The sequence below is a fragment of the Artemia franciscana genome, chromosome 8, assembly GCF_032884065.1.
Source record: "Artemia franciscana chromosome 8, ASM3288406v1, whole genome shotgun sequence".
In the NCBI taxonomy this organism is placed as follows: Eukaryota; Metazoa; Arthropoda; class Branchiopoda; order Anostraca; family Artemiidae; genus Artemia; species Artemia franciscana.
Window position 1 is genome coordinate 20,871,137 of NC_088870.1, and position 17,763 is coordinate 20,888,899.

At 35.6% G+C, this 17,763-nt stretch overlaps 2 protein-coding genes across 2 annotated transcripts in view; one reads left to right on the top strand and one right to left on the bottom strand.

Annotated features, from left to right (window-relative positions):
- The window catches only part of LOC136030120 (DNA polymerase eta-like), a 200,297-nt gene that overhangs the window by 13,098 nt on the left and 169,436 nt on the right, over window positions 1–17,763 (top strand). The window contains exons 2-3 of the mRNA XM_065708803.1: window positions 7,659–7,793; window positions 8,559–8,773. Coding sequence (XP_065564875.1) covers window positions 7,659–7,793; window positions 8,559–8,773 — 350 coding nt within the window. The remainder of the gene's footprint in view (window positions 1–7,658; window positions 7,794–8,558; window positions 8,774–17,763) is intronic.
- On the bottom strand, window positions 11,635–17,359 carry LOC136030127 (cuticle protein 7-like). Its single transcript, XM_065708810.1, has 3 exons — window positions 17,216–17,359; window positions 13,579–13,701; window positions 11,635–12,011 (listed from the first exon to the last, which is right to left on the bottom strand). The coding sequence occupies exons 1-3, from the start codon at window positions 17,219–17,221 to the stop codon at window positions 11,700–11,702; spliced, it is 441 nt and encodes a 146-aa protein (XP_065564882.1). The 5' UTR covers window positions 17,222–17,359; the 3' UTR covers window positions 11,635–11,699.

Sequence of the window (17,763 nt, forward strand, 5' to 3'; positions counted from 1 at the left end):
TGTCCACCATTTTCCCGAACAGATCCAATCAGAATTTTGAGATAGCCATTTTGTTCACCGTAGTTAGAAGGTCCGGAAATTATGTCTTTGAGAATGACAACCACCCGCCGCCCTCAGGGCAAGGGCTGTAAGTTATGTCGTGGGGCTATATAAGGTTTTTCTTATAGAAGCTGTGGTTGTATAAACTTTGGAGGAGATCACTCGATTGGTAATCAGATGTTCTAGTAACCGTTTTAAGATTCAAAGTGATCAAAAGGTGGATAGACACTTCGTATTTTCCCAAAATGCATCTGATAGAAATTTTTAGATGGCCATTTGTTGTCTTAGAAACTTCAAAAAAGGCTTATTCGATTGAAAATTGAAAGAGTATTTTTTGATTGTCAAACATGACCAGAGGGCAACAAGCTCCCCCCCTCACGCCTATCAACTCCCAAAACACATCTAATCAAAATTGGAGATAGCCATTTTTCTGAGTAGTTGAAAGGTCTAGAAATTTTATCTTTGAGGATGACACCCCCCCCGCCTAGAGCCCTCAGCGCAAGGGTTATAAGTTATGCCCCGGGGGCATATAAGGTTTTAATGGAAAGGATGGTCGTATAAACTCTGGAGGGGGCTCATTTGTTTGGAAATCAGATGTTCTAGTTCCCTTTTTAAGAGTCATAGTGATTTGGGACAGCCCTTCTCCTCTTACGTTTTATTTTCCACAAACGGATCCGATACAATTTCTGAGACTATGGTCTAAAAAATAGTCTAAAGATCATATAATAAGGCCATTGAAGTGGACAGAATTCCCCCAGAATATGGGGGTAAGGGTTGTAAGTTATGCCCCAAGGGCATATAAGGTTTTTATGGAAGGGGTGGCCGTGTGAACTTTAGAATAGTCTCATTTGATTTGAAATGTGTAGTTCATATTCCCTTTTAAAAGTCAAACATCGTGGAGAGCAACTAGCCCTTTCCCTGAAATCTTCTTTTGGCAAAACAAACTTAATTGAAATTATGAGATACCTATTTTGGTACAAATAGTCCCAAAATCATATAACAATGTCTTTAGGGTGGACACAATCCCCCAGAGCCTATGGACAAGGGTTGTTATTTTTGCTCAGAGTATACAAGGTTTTTATGCAATGCAACGGGTGGTTGCATAAACTTTGGATCGGATGGAGCTCATTTGATCGGTGGTCAGAAGTTTTAGTGCTCTTTTTAAGAGTCAAAAGTGAATGGAGGGACGTCAGCCCCCCCCAGCCCTAAATCTATCATTCACCAAAATAAATCCGATAGAAGTTTTAAGAGAGCTATTTTGTTCAGCATTGTTGAAAGGTCCAGTATTGGGGTTGTAACCTCCCCACAGTCCTAAGGACAAGGCCTGTAAGTAAGGAAATTCGTTCATTGTTTACACATAGTATATGTTATTGAGAAAGTTATGTTTGAACTTTAATTTCCAAAGAAGACGAAGGATATTCAGGTGAGCCCCTCAGAAAATTTTGAAGGGAGTGTTGAACTAAATCAAAACATGTTATGTTTATACGAATTGTCAAAAGGGTACAACACAGGAAGGTCTGAGTATATTAATTTAGAAAGTTCAGGAAATGACAAGGGAGATGATCAAAAAGACAATATTTGCATGTTATCAATACTACTACAACTACTACTACTACCACACTACTTCATTTACAGTATTAAGGAGAAATTTGAACCAAATCAAAAGACGCTATGTGCATGCACATTGTCAAAATACCGTATCTCACGAATTGATTAGGGTACTAAGTTGAAACTTTCAGAGAATGCTTAAGGAGGAAGATCATATCACCAAAAGGTAATATGTGCACACTACTACTGATACTCCTGTTACTTCCACATTTACCACTACTGCTACTACTTAAACTACGACTTCTATTGCCACTACTTGTAGGTCCAATAGCATTGAGATGAAAATTTCAAGAAGTATATGAACATACAGGCTATGAAAAGGACATATCAGCAATGTCATAGCAATGGCTAATTGTATTAAGTTGAAACTTCCAGGGCTTGATGAGAGAAATGTTCAACTGACTAAAATGCAATAGGTTAATACTACTGCTGCTAGTAGTACTAACGCTATTCAATACTATTACTAGTTATATGAGTACTACTACTGTGACTACTATTACAACTATACCTAAAGGCATGAAGGTGAAATTTTCAAGAAATTTTTGGGGGAAGATGAACTGCATCAGAATACTCCCTCTGTATGCAGGTTTTCAAAAGGGTGTAACTGGCGAAAAATTTGGGATATATAGAAACTGTATTGAACTAAATCGGAACACACTATGCCCACACAGGTTGTCGAGCGGGCGCATCAGAAATGCTTGAGGAATGTTGATGGTATACATTAAGTTGAAACTTCCAACGCGTGTAAAAGGGGATGTGCAAGAAAACAAAGGAGCAAACATTAACATGAGCAGGGCTGATAACACCCATGCCGTCTCAAGACTAGAACACAATTTGCGCTTCACTGAAAACAAAACACGTTTGAAATGTTTACACTTGTCTTACTTTCATAAAAAAAATTTATCTCAACTATAAGGAATAAATACTATTATATGTCAATTAAACTGACAATCTGCGATGGTTTGTTTTTTGTTGTTTTTTTTCTTCTGTAAAATGCAAATTGTGTTCTAGTCTTGAGAAGGCATGGGGATTATCGGCCTTACTCATGTTAATCTTTGCTCCTTTTGAGTTTGACACGGCTATTTATTTTAATTTCTGTTCTTTTTAATTTTAATTATTTATTGATTGTGATTTATGGTAATTTTACACTTGGTAGTTTTATAACTTATAGCCCTCGCCCTGGGAACCGTGGGGGATTGCCATCCCCAAAGACGTAATTACTGGACCTTTCAAATATGCTTAATAAAATGGCTATCTCAAAAATTTGATTGGATGTATTTGGGAAAATGATAAGCGAAGAGGGGGGGGGGTCTGGTTGCCCTCCAGTTACTTTCGAATATTTAAAAAGGGCACTAGAACTTTCAATTTCCTATACAATGAGCCTCCTCCGAAGTTTATGTGTCCACCCTTTCCACAAAAATCTTATATGCCCCCGGAATAACTTACAACTCTTGCCCTGAGAGCTCTGTGGGGGGGGGAGGGTTGTAGTGTTCAAACACATAATTACTGGACCTTACAACTACGCTGAAAAATGGCTATCTCAAAATTAGATTTTATTGAATGTATTAGGGGAAATGATGGGTGTGTGGGGTGGAAACTGGTTGCCCTCCAATCACTTTTAACTAATAAATAGGGCAATAGAACTTGCAATTTCTAATTGAGTGACCCCTTTCGAAGTTTTTACGATATATCCTTCTATACGAAGTGCCCTTGTCTCATCCCCCCAAGAAACATATTGTGCCCACATTGTTCTTTGCTTAGCGAGTGCTATTGCGCTGCCTATGATCTTTGGACTATTTTTTTGAATGAATGACTATCTCAAAATTTATATCAGATGAATTCTGGTAAAACATGACGTGTGCGGGGGGTGCTACCCTCCGATCACTTCTGGCACGTACGCAGGGGGGCTTTGGGGCCTTAACCCCCCCCCCCCCCAAAAAAAAAAAAAATTGTGAAATGTTGAATTTCCCCATGGTTTCTTGGGATTTTACAGCATGCAATTATCCGATCAAGTAAAGCCCAATTATTAACCCATTTTCTGTCTAACTTTTTACCCTCTTTGAAGTAATTAGCAAGTGTACTGTTATTTTTTTGTAAAGAGAGTTAGCTTTCCACAGCAAAATAGAATTATCCTTGATATTAGGGCGTTTATCCCCCCTTTTCAGGATAAAGTACAGCTTTTAATGGATCAATTTTGGAAACTATCATTTTTCATTAGAATCTACGTTTTTGCAATAGAAGAACTACCCCCCACAGCACCAGTATTACACTGTTAACCCTAAAATTTCTCTTTCAGTGGAATATAATAGATTAATCACTGGTTCTAAATCGCTATGAACATAACCTGAGCCTAAAACGTACTTTTGAGGCTTCCGTCTTCTTCCCCCCATCAGCTAAAATACTACAGATTAAAGTTAATCTGTATTTTCCGATATACGTGTTGTTTGCATTACTAAATAAAAAAGTGCTACTTTATATCCGCTGTTTCGAAGGTTTTGCCCCCCCCCCCGAAAAAAGTTCCTGCGTACGTGCCTGGATCACTTTGACTCTTAAAAAGGGCAATACAATTCCTGATTACTAATCCAATGAGTCCCCTCCAAAATGTGTACCAATTCTTTCTATAAAAACTTTATATGCCCTCAGGCATAACTTACAACCCTTGCCCCCAGATTCTCAGGGGCCATTTCAGCCCCGAAGGATTTTTATGTGATCTTTAGACTATTTCGAACAAAATGGCTATATCATAATTTCTATCAGATGTATTACGTAAAAACACGACGTCTGGGGGGGATGCCCTCTGATCATTTTGACTCTTAAAAAGGGCACTAGAACTTCTGATTTCCAATCCTATGAGCCCCCTTCAAAGGTTATACCACCACATTTTCTATAAGAACCTTATAACAAACAAATACAAAGTAGAAACAATAGGGCATATATTTAATAATCCGTCCCACACGATACTTTTTGAAAAATCTTCACTCATCAGTAATGATTTGGGGATAAAACAGGTGGTTCGAGAATCAATCGAAATTAATCGCAAAATAAATAATCATGTTTCTTTGAACAGGGACTTAGGGGAATACTCACTAAATTCTTTATACTCAAGTTTAATTAAAAACGATCTAACAAAATATTTTACTAAACTGATTTATAATAGTACTGAACCATCTACGAAAAGGCCTTTGAGACAGACTGCTAAAAAAGCTAGGCTGGCTCTGAGAAACTGTATTTAATCACTTTGTTATCTTTAGTTTGAATGAATTAATATTCTCACTTCATTCTTTTTGTCAGTCCTGGTTGAACTTCGTTGAAGTAAGGATGCTAGGGCTGTTTTTAAAAAAAAGTTTTTAAATAACATTATTTAGTTTTAATTCTCACAATTTAATGTAAGTTTATGTATATATACAATTTTTTTCTCTTGTTCTCGTATTGTGCTGAAAACGGCCCTTGGACATATGGCCGAAATATTCACATAACTGATTTCCATTGTCTTGAAAAAAAAAATTCCCAATTGTTTCTACTTTGTATTTGTTTGTTATGGAAAGGCGGTGTGGTCTTCGTCGCTATTTTTTAAGAACCTTATATGCCCCCAGGGCATAACTTAAATCCCTTTTCCTGAGGGCTGTGGGGGGGGGGGTTGTCATCCTCAAAGACATAATTTCCTGACCTTTCAACTACGCTGAACAAAATGACTATCCCAAAACTTTGATTAGATGTGTTTCGGGTAATGATGGGTGGGGGGGGGCTGATTGCCCCCCCAATCACTTTCGACTATGAAAAAGGGCACTAGCTTTTTCAATTTCAAATCGAATGAGCTCCTTCAGTAGTTTCTGCGACAACTTCTTCTATAACAAGTGCCCTCGTCTGAATGACTCCCCCCCCCCAAAAAAAAAGAAAAGAAATAATAGATTATACACACATCGCTCTTTACTTAGGTAGTGCTATTGTGGTGCCTATTTTCTATAATATATTTTTGTGTGAATATCCATATTTTTGATTTAAATGTACATTATTATTTCATATCAATAACTGAATAAAACTAGCCAAAGAAAATTAAAACACTAAAATGACATCAATAAAAATCCCAATCTTGGTCTGTAAACGGAACAACTCTATTGACATGCAAAAAAGGGAGGAAGAGTTGGTTAAAGAAGAAGGAACCAAACAAACAGCTGTTAATAAATTTATTGTCCCCATTCAAACAATTTGGATTGCGGCATCTCTAGTTATTGACATATGATCGATTATTTGACATGGGATGGTTTATCCCTTTTTATTATTGGTATAGTTTATTTTCATTTATTTGTATTTTATGTATGTTTAAATAAACTTATCAAACAAAAAGAAAGCTTAAACTCTTAATCGAAAGCTTAAATTCAGATCAGTTACAGAAATAAAAATCGTAATTTGTCAGTTATGTATAAGATCCCCGACCCCCAATTAATCTTTCAATGAATATCAAACAGCTTCTCTAGCATTCCAACCAGCTCAAATGTAACAAAGGGCTTTTATATTAAAAAAAGAAAAAATATATATTAGCTATGTGTTGCTCCTCTGTTTCATGAGCCTGGTCCATTCCTAAGCGTTAGTTTCAAGGCACGTCTAGTTTATATTGTTTCTCCTGGTCAAAGTTAGCTTACCTGTAAATTTTGGATATGCTGATCTGATACTCGTATACTATCCTGATTTCAAAGACTTATATATGTTGCTGATTATTTTAAATTTTTGGGGAAGAACGGCCTTCAAATCTATCTCTATTGGTTTTCAGAGGAGGGTCTAAACTGTAGTCTCCGCATAATTGAGATTTGTTCAATGATTGAAGCAAGAATTTAATCCACATAATTGGGATTTGTTTGTGATCCGGGAACAATCCACGGAAAGTCTGGCATCAAACCTCTGTGATTTGTTTTTTAGTTCCTACTGAGGTCACTCATTTATCTTCAACTATTTTGTACAGAGTTTAGAAATGACATGACCTGAATATTCCAAAAGGGGATATTTTACTTGTTTCATCTCACTTGCATCTGTAAAATAAATTGGCTGATTGGTAAGCTTAGTGATATGTGAGACCATGAATGTCTGAAGATATAATAGTCTATACATAGTAAGAGTTTTAGCTATCTCTGTGTATTTTTTTTTCCTCCAGCAATGGTTTTTCTAAGTTTATTGCTAGAGTTTTTTCTATTTCACTGAAGTTTAGGCCGTAAACTGTTATGTATGAACAATGTACAACAGCTACATGGTTGTTTGCCTGTGTACATATAATGATAGGGTTTTGTATCTTTTCAGGCAACCAGTCTTTAAACCACATGAAGGTGTTTAGCTTCATGTTAAACACCATGAAGTGTTTTACAAAAACTGTAAAACAGTTTTTACTCTGTTTTACAGAGTAAAAACATTTACTCTGTTTTACTGTTTAAATCTTTCTATGCAATGAAAGTAATAAAACATTTTTAGAAAGCCGGAGAGGGTAGCTTCCCAATATTTATATTTATCATCATCGTTTTTGTTTTTGGCCTAGGCCTATTTTATTTGAAGTATAGATAGAATTATTATAAACCGAGCAAGGCCACGCAAGACAGTATTTGAAAATTTGAATATTGTAACGTAAGTCTACTCTCCCCTCCCGGCAAAACTACAACAACAAAAAAATGAACTTGTATTATTCTCCTTTCCTTTTAACATCAAATTGAGGCATTGAATAGGGATGTTTTTTTTTTTCATAATAGAAAAAAATATATATATTTTCATTATACTTTAAAAAAATAGCTTTGGTTATAATATTTCAAATTGAAGCACCCATATATGCAGCCTAAGGTATCATTAAACTGTATAAAAGAAATTGGGCTTAAATCTTTAGAAACACAATTTCAATTTTTTTTATCCCAAGGAAAAATCACCTGATCCCCCTTTAAGGATTGAATCTTCATGCATCTATTCTAGACTGCATTTTTTTGTGAATTTACTGAAGCCTTAAATATCGGTTAATATACAGTTTTATTGTTTTTTAGAATAATAGCTGTAAACTATGAAGCCAGAGCCCATGGAGTGACTCGAAGCATGAGAGGGGATGATGCAAAGGAACAATGTCCAGATATTACTCTTGTTCGAGTGCCAGAAGAAAGAGGAAAAGCCAATCTTACCAAGTAATGTTTTTATTTTTGTCCTCGTGCAAAGAATGTTAGAGTGATCTTTTTTAATGGATTTTTCATATATGTCATTTGCCAAGTCCAAAGTCTTAACTTATGAAAATTAAACAAAAAGAGAGACCTTGTTTCTACAATTTACCCTATCTTCCTTTTGGCTATGACATAATGTTGTGACAAAAGACATATTTGTTTATGTAAACTGTGTCCTGCATACCTGGACAATCATATGCTTCACAGTGACAGAATAATTTCTAGAAAAAGTTATTCTGTAGTGAAAGTGTAAATAAAATCACTTGTAATTTGAAACTCAATGACAAAAGCAAATTAAAAAGCCTTGGTTTCAATACTCCAAGGAATCTAAGCTAATACTCAAAGTTAAAGAGCCTAAGGGTCATAGCTCTAAGGAAGCATAGTCAAGATTTAATTGGCTTGTTTGTCACTGGATTAGTTGAATTTAGTCCTAATTTCTTGCGATTATTTTGTTCTTGTGTGATTGAGAGGCAATCAGAGTGAAAATTCACACAATATCGGTGTGCGGGGGTGGTGTGTGTGTGCATTTTTAGCTGGGGGGGGGGGCGATTAGATATCAAATTAAGGTTTTTTAATGAAAGAATTGAAAAGGGATGTTTTTCAATGGAAAACCAAAAAAGTTGCTTCTATATCTAGGGAGGGGGGCAAAAAATCTAGCGGGGCAATTGTCATCATCCATCCCAACTCGAAATCTTAAAATTAACTGACAGTTTTTCTCTCTCTCAATTATAGGTATAGAGACTGTGGTAAAGAAGTAATCGACGTACTGTGTCGCCATTGTAGCTGTATAGAAAGAGCAAGTATTGATGAAGCATACTTAGATATTACGAATGAAGTACATAAAAGGCTGGAAGAAATCCAGTTAAATGAAAAGGATTTTAATTTCGAAGCTTTGTCATCTACATATGTGGTTGGATGGGAAGGAAGTGGTCAAACAGAGGAGGAGAGTAAGTCCTTTGATTTCTTATCAGTGACTAATAGTACTATTCACACAAAGACATCTTCTTTAATACACTTCATTAATGACAAATTAAGATACATTGGGGGATACACGGTCCCCCATCCCTCAAAAAAAGTCATAGAAAAACGGTTCAGTTCAAACACTTCATCAAAAACCTTAAAGGCTTTTGAGAATCTGCTGTATAATTTCTCAAATTCCACTCACTAAACCTCAATAAAGCACAGTGTAATGATATTGAATATATCAATTGTTTGCATGTACTTACAGCATGTCAAATAGCATGGAAGAACTGTCAGCTAGACTTTTCGTCTAAATAAAGAAAAAGTCAAAAGAAATGTTTTTTCATTGTAAAGCAACTGTTTTTAGACTGTGGGACTTTTTTTTTTATTTTGTCCTAACTTCAAATTATAGAATTAGTATTGCTTTTGTGTAACCCAATAAGGATTAGATAGAAGAAATAGTAATCAATAGGATTGATTTCGAAACTAAAGTCTTGCGTTTCTCTTACTTTGCGCCCCTCAATATTAATTTATCCGCGATATAAGAAGAAGTGGAACAAGGTAAGTACATTTCAGCCTCATTCTCTTTTCTTCTCAGTGAAGCTCCAATTCACTGAGAAAACTTGAAAATAATAGATCTACGTTTCTCTCTGAAATGGAGGAGACCCTTTCAAACAAAGAAACTGAACACTTGAACTATAAAGGCTAAAGGTTCAAGTTCTATGTTTATAGTATCTTGAGTTGTAGGTACTTAACCACGAAATTTCAAGGAGATTTGGGGAACTTAACGTCCGGAATGTTAAACAAACTTCTAGTTTTTGGCGTCTCTGTTTCTGTTGACAACAATTTGTCTTTACCCACACTTTATTGCTATGAACTTTCTGATCTAGGTTTCTCTTATCCTTCGCGATCATCCTTGCTCCGACTCTTTTCTCCTTTTGGCCCAAATTTCTTCACCATAGGTTTCAGGTGGGTTTGAGCAATTTGATGTGAAAATTCGACAAAGGAAGTATGCCTCTGAGAATTATTGTTCTCATTTCCCATTAACCCAAGCGGCTCGTCCCATTACTTTCAAAGCTTCCTGTAAAAAAAATTCTTTCGTACCTATATGCCTGTACCTTGATGGTGAAAGTAATGGATCGGGTCATTTGCATTATTTGTGATTATTCATGCAGAAAATACAGTTAAAAAATCCTTGAATAATTCTGGTGCAAACAAGGTACAATCTACCTTAGTTTTCGAAAGAAAAAGTTAGTGGTAGGGGCTAGGGGAAGGATTTCAAGAGCCGGGGGGCAAAGTTTGTACTTCCAATAGTAAAGATTTCGAATGCATATCTAAACCTGTTTCAGTTGAATTGTAACATACTTACCCTTCTACAAAACAGTTGTGGACATAGGCCCAATGAGAGCCTCCTACTTATAACGTTTTTTTACCTAATCAGGACTAACTAGCTATTGTGCAGTCAGTCCTTTTCTATGTGTACCAAACAATGAATTTGCTAGCCCCTGGAAATTTTCGAATGGTGTATGCTTGGAGTAATTTTTTGTAAAAAAGAAGAAAAATTTGTGATTAAATAATTTTGTCAGCTCTTCGAGGACTATTGATCTGTGTTTAAAAAAGATTGTACTTGCCTTGGTTGAAAAGTGTTTTTTTTTTTTTTCATGATAAAGGCTAACTTTCAGTGTCACTACTGAGAAAGGAGCAAAGGACAAGCTCCAACTTCTTTAGCAATATCAACCATTAGAGTTTGAAGATGCCTCAGCCCAAAATACAGAAAATGAAATAACACACTCAACTAATTCAAAAACTGAACTGGTTTGTAAAAGTACATTTTAACCACGCTGCGCATTTCAACCACGGGGAAGTGCACTTTTTTGAATATTTAAATTGTCCTCCTATTGATAATTGTAAAAAAAAAAAAAAATTGTAATGGGGCAAGAGAACCGCTTGAGTACCTTCAACTTTTGGTCTGACATCATTTTGGAGCTACTATCTGCTTTCTTACCAGCTCGGATGGGGTTTTCCATTCAAAAAGAGTGAAACAAGAGCGTTGTTAAACAACTTCTGATACTCTTATCTAAAATAGACTATAAAACTCCATCTCAGCAAAAACCATCCTTTGTTGCCCCAGGAAAGAGCTAAATGTATCGTTCCAAGATATAACGTCGTATTCATGAATCCAGCCGGGGGCTCACACATTCCATAAAAATTGCAGAGGTTAGACCCGTATTGTTTCATCGCAATCAGCTGAAATTCTTGGCATAGGAAAAAAAAAGGACAAAACTGAAGTGTTTTGTCCTTTTGAACCCCGCAACACAAATACCACTTGCTTCACCTCGAAAGTATACCATAGGTTGAACCTAAATTAGTACTCTCGACCCAAAAAGAGGACGATAAACTGGGAAGAAGAAAGATTCTTTTACAGAACTCTGTCCAGTGTGAGCTAAAAGCTGACTCAACATATTTCCCTGGACATTAGTGGCGAAATAATATGACAGTTGATGAAAGAGCACGTTGCATGGAATTCCCAACATTTTCAGTCAGAAAATGCCGTCTTTGAATTATTATTTTGATATTTCCTTTGGCTTCAAATGTTTCTGATTCAACTTTGCTTATTTAGTTGAGTCAGAGTTTGTCAAGATTTTACTACCAGTTTGGCACTTGTATTACTCTAATTTATGAATATATTTGCAGATGTAATTTTCTTTTTGTTGCAACTTTTTCACTTGATGCAACACCTGTATGCCTAGATACGGAGTTGCAAAATCAATTTTTTCAGCAACTATCGTGCCTCTCAAATATAAAATGATAGCCTACCACGTGTTATGAAAAAGCCGTGCACCCAAAATCTATTAATATCAGTCGTATTTTATTATTCTGGTAGAAAAATAGTTATAAAATAGTTGTTATATTTTAATATTTTTGCTCATATGCTGGTGCCTTGTAAGCAGGTGCTTTATATTCTGGAGCTGGGTAGGAAGCTTTATAAGCAGGTTTGTATTCAGGGTATTTGGCTTCACCAGTGTATTGGACATCAGCGTTGTATCCGTTATAGGCGTCAGCTGTGTAGGTTACAGTCTGGACACGTCCGTCTGGAAGGAGGACTCTGTAGCTTCCCTTGGTATATCCTTTGTCGTCTGTGACCTGCTCATGAGCGTAGTCGTTGTAGGTGTAGTCGTCTTTTACTGCCCAAGCAAATTGATATGGGGCGTATTCGTATTTGTACTGAAAAATTAGAAATAACAGTTTAAACAACATTTCCGTATTTGCGTTTTCTTTTTCTTTTCTTTTTTACAAATAACATCTATATCAAATCCACAAGTAAATGCTAGTCATAATCATTGATTTATCTAATCATTTGGTTTGTGAAATCATTGGATTACATATTATTGGCAAAATTGCTTGAAACTTTATTTGAAATCTGATTGTTTTTCAATCTGTTGTGAAATGTTTGAAATTGAGTAAGGGCGGGCAACGGGAAAGGTAATACCTAAAGTTCGAACATACAATTAACAATCTTCTATCACTTCACGGACTCGTCACATATTCTGAAATTTCGCATTGTTCTTACTGACCACGTTGCTTTTTTTCTACATGATTATATGAATATCCGACTTGGAACTTCACTTCCCTCCTCCAAAAGAAAGTCGATCCTTCTTAACTCATAAATAGCTATACACAGTATTGAAGTTCTTTTCTAGGTTGATAAAGTTTGCATACTATTCTCTTTTGGCTTTTCTAAGCTACAGGGAGATAGAAATGCCCCTAGAATCGGAAAGTATTCAATCTGCTTTTTTCTGTCAAGGATCAGAGTTTGGATTTTAAGAAAATGTGTATCTGTTCCTTCTCAGTAAAATGAAATGGTCAAGCCATCTTTCCACTGTGGTACTCCACCTTTTATTTTACATATTAGTTTTTCTTGAAGTTCGTTCGACGAGACATCGAGAATTTGTGTTGTCTAATAGTTACTATGAACTAGGTGATAATTGACGTATGTTTGAGCTGTATCTAGAAGCTTAGTTAAATAACTAAGGTTTTTTTAAGTTCTTTACTCTTAGGTATTTGAAGACAAAGTAGTTAATTGAATCAAAACTTTGTATGTATGTTTGCATCGGTGCGAACATGTGTTTTAGCCTTATAGGGATGGGGGACATAGTATGCATTTAAAGGGAAGAGGGGCCAGACGATTTCAAAGGAAGGCAGTCGAAAACTTATAAAAGTATGTGTTTGCAACGTTTCAAGTTTTCTTAGGGGGTTGAGGTGCTTTGATTTGATCTAAGATAATTTTCTCTATCTTTTCCTGCTGAGTGAATGTGTGTATGTTTTATTTTCTAAAGACAAAGAATGATCCCTGAATGACGAAATGGAAAGCTAATTTATTGGTGAGTATTCTTAAACGCAAAATGGTTTTGAGAAGCCTACTTCGTCAGTAAAATTATTCTGAAAGTATTTTCAACAATTAGGCACAGAAAATCATATGTATTTTTCCATTAAATAATTGTTACATTCTAGCATAACCAGAAATATATCTTGCTAAACAATTTATCGCGAAACGTTTTCTAATAGATTTTAGTTCATTTGGATACTAAATCACTCAGTTTTTCCCTCATAAAAATGTAGCTTAATTATAAACGAATGTTTGACAGCGTAGCTAGCTTTTTGTGATGGAAGCCTCTTCGAAAAAATATTTTATGACAAAATCAATGATTTTGGTTATACGAAGCTAAGGTCTCAACTCTAAAAAAAAAAAAAAACAACAAAAAAACGGCACAAAAAGGAAAATGTGTCTTACATCTCCCGCAGCTTTGTAGGCTGGTTTGTACTCTGCCGCCTTATATTCTGGTTTGTATTCAGGCTTTGGGTATTGTTGTGGAGCAGCCAATGCTGTAGCTAGCAATGCACTTATGATGAGTACCTAAAAAGAAAGCTGATATTAACAAAAAAGAAAGCCAATATTATAAAAGGCGTGGCTGCAAAGCTGAAGCACATTAATGCTTGAAACGACGGGTCTTGTTGCTGAATTTATCTTTCAGTGTGGCTGCAAATATCTCATGTTCAGAGTTTATTTTATTACCCTAGGATCACTACTATAGTTGAACATTTTTACGGACCAGTGTGACATGTTGTCTATACTGAGAAAACAAATTACAACGATATTCTATTATTCAAATTACAAAGATATTATTTATCCTGTAGAAATGATTATAGCTTTTTTTTCTAAAAATTAATGATCAATAAGCGATAGCTAATATTAATTTCTAGATTGTTTCAATTATCATTCATTGTTTGTACTATGACTGCACTTTGTCTGTTTTATTGTAGTGCTTCTACAAACTCCAAATAGAAACAGAATAGAATACGAAATAAAAATTCAAAATATAATACGAAAGGAATAGAAAAATAGGCTGCTTGCTGTATAAAATTTAACTGTGTGCCTAAAAACGGTGATGTCTGGGTCAAATCACAACTGTGTTAGATTAGGCTTAGTCAACTGGACTCATAACTAATTTATTTTATTAACATGTAATTTTTGCGAATATTTTTAATTCTGTGCATTATAATTCGTGAATAATGTGTGTTACAACCAGAAATGTCACTAAGAAACTTGTTTTGCGAGGGAAGGGAGGATCAGAGAACTTTTTCGACTGGTTGGTCATTTTAAAAAATTGTCTACTGGTCGAGATTTCGCATGTGCTATTCACAGCTAAAACGCCACGCTTTGTGTCACAATTTCAAACACTAAATTTTTTTTGCTGACTGGTAGAACACAACTGAGAAGGCATTTTCCATCCTCCTTATGTATGATTTCTCTATCCTTGTTAAATGTAAGAGACCCATCTAAATTATTGTTTTTTTTTATCATATAAATTTCGAGGATCCAAAAATATTCCCGAACAGAAAAGCCTGAGTTCAAATGAAGCTAAGATTGATCAAACAGTTCGTGGTAACGAACTTTAAGTAAGGAGCGACTCGGCCTAATAGTAACAGAAACTTTAAGAAACATAATTTGATAACAATAGATACATCAAAAGAATTGGCGTTTATGCTGATTCCAAATATATAAGATTACTACGACTACTACTAACAACTCACCGCAGCACTAAGCTGCCTGAGGCCAACACAGCTACGAACGCTCATCCTTCATCTCAATCTATCCGAAGCCTCCCTTTTTACACCCTCCTAGGAAATTCCTATTTCCTTTAATTCTTTCTTTATGACGTCCCTCCCTCCCTCCCAAGACAAAGACGATCTGTATTCCTTAGCCCTAGACAGTTGGCCGAAAAGGACAATCTTCAGCAATCTGCCATCCTTCATCTGCACAACGTGCCCTAGCCATCTCTACCTTTCTTTCATTATAGCCTTTGAAAGCAAGATTGAACCACATTTTTCGTACAGCCTACTGTTTGAAATACGGTCAGTCTGCCGGGTGCCCAGAACAATCCGTAGGCAATTTCTCTGAAAAACATCTAGCAAATCTTTGTCCGCTTTTCGGAGTGCCCATGCTTAAGAGACAATTAATTTGACAACTGTCATCACTGTAGCTTCTAACATTCTAATATTCTAATCTTCTTATTCTTCCAATTTTTTTTTTAAGTGTGTAAAAATACCTTGAGTCTTGGCTATTCTACTTTTAACATCTTCACTGCCCCCGTCTTTACTAATAATACTACCATGGTAAGTGAAGCTGCCCTCCTGATCAATCCTTTAGTTACCCAATGTCAGCTTTTCATCTTCACTTATTCCTAGCCTTTGTGACTTAATCTTTTTAACATTAATTTTTAAACGTATTCTAGCACCATGACCTCGGAAAACCTCTAAAAGTTTATTCATTTTGCTCACACTTTTTTCAAGGGTTCTTAAACCATCAGGTTAATCTAAGTCCAGGAGAGTTTTTCCTTCCCACTTGACTCCGATGTCTCCCATTGCCTTTTCCTGTGCTCCTTAAGACAAAGTCCATCAAAATGATCCATATAAAGGGGGATAGAACACAGCCATGCTTAACTCCTGATTTTATACAAAACCAGCTACTAAACTCATTTCCTACCTTAACCGCAGCAGCGTTATTCTCATACATAGCACTAATCACTTCTCAATTATTAACCTATGAGTGAAAATGTGGTCGACACATCCTCTACCTTTTCTAAAACCGAACTGTTCTTCTCTTATAACTTGTCTACAGCATCTTTTAGTCTACAAAGTATCATATTACTAAGTAATTTGCCACACACAGAGACCAGACTAATGCCTCGATAATTACCAAACTCACTCTTATCACCTTTCTTATAAAGTAGTTTAATTAAGGTTTTCCTAAAATCTTTAGGTACTTCTCCCTTTCGAAAAATCATACTCATAATCTTCGGTAGCAAATGTCTGAACTTCAGAGCTACCATATTGAAGAAACTCATTTACTATACTATCAGCACCTGGTGCCTTATTATTTTTTAATCCTTTTAGTACTGTCGCTAATTCTTCCTCACCAAACAAATCTTCCTTCGTATCCAAGGTATCACAACCTTTTCGCATTTTCCTCTATATCTTTTCTTGCAATTCTATCTCGGTATATCACGTTCTCAAAATTTTCTGCCCATCTCTCTTTAACTCATTCCTTATCACTAATTGTGGCCTCGTTCCTAGTTTTAGCTGAGAAAAGTCCGGATTGACTACTCTCTCAATTTATTAACATGCCAGTACCATATTTTACTATATTGCCGTCTAGCTGCATGTTCCAGATCCTCGGCAACTTTATCCATGGCCTCCGCTTCACATCTCCTTAGTTCATATTTTAATGCTATCTCCACTTTCTTTACATTTCTTTTTGTTTTCGTAGTATCTATCACTTAGATAGTTCTTTTCCAAGCCCCTTATCATCTCTATTAAACACAAAGTTCTTTCACTAATATTCCTAGCCACAGTCCCAACTTTCTTCTCTAAGACACTATAAGCAGCTTCACAAATGGTTTTTCTAAAATTATTCCAACCCTCTTCCACATTGTCGAATTTCAAATTCTTAAGTTTAATATTCAACTGTTCCTGGAAAACTTCTCTCAAATTCTCATCCTGGATTCTACCAACATCATAACATCCCGGGAGGTAGGTTACCCTTCCGAAATTTCAGCTTTAAATTAACCCTAGACACTACCAGATGGTGGTCTTTACTTTTAACACCAATAACAGCACTCCTATATACCCTAGTATCTTGTTTTGATTTTACCACTTTTCTATCCCTTTTTGTTTTGAAAATTAACTTTTTTTATTATTTAAATAAAAATGCAATTTCTTGGCATTTTCATTTAAAAAATGCATTTGGCCCCACTTCAATTTTTGTGAATTGAAGCCACTGATTGAAAGCTACATTTTAGACTTAGTCGTGCAGTAAAGATGGTGTTGTATTATAAAAAAACGACAAAAATAGAAAATGATAAACTTACTTTCATTTTGTTATCTTACAGAAGGGTAATGACTCTTTACACGAAACAAAGGTTCAAAAGAAACTAATGGCTTGTGAAAAATAGTGCGTCTTATATAGTTTGATTGCAAGAAAAGACCACGCCTTTCTGATTTAGCTCTGCATGTATAATTGGGTTCAAGAGCCCAAATTTCAATTGAAATAAGGGCCTTCACCCACAATCTGCGATGATTTCATATAGGAAGGAGGACTCGCCACTAGAGTCTTTTATTATCTGATATTTTTTCAGATTTTTTTTTTTAAATAAAGCTTTTATTCTAGTGTTGGAATAAACACCCTACTGAGAAGTTCTACTACCAGGCACATGCGCATGAGTCAGATGTTTGTGACCGGCTGGTCTTTAGACCGGCAAATTTGCTATTAAAATTACTTAAGTTTTTGCTTTTTGTTTTAGCGACAGAGACTGATCTTCTTTCATTGACTTTGCGTCATATATTTCAATCAGCTCTTTCAATCAGCACCTAATAAAATTTTTTAGTACAGGCTAAAAAAAACTTGGTGGTACCTCTC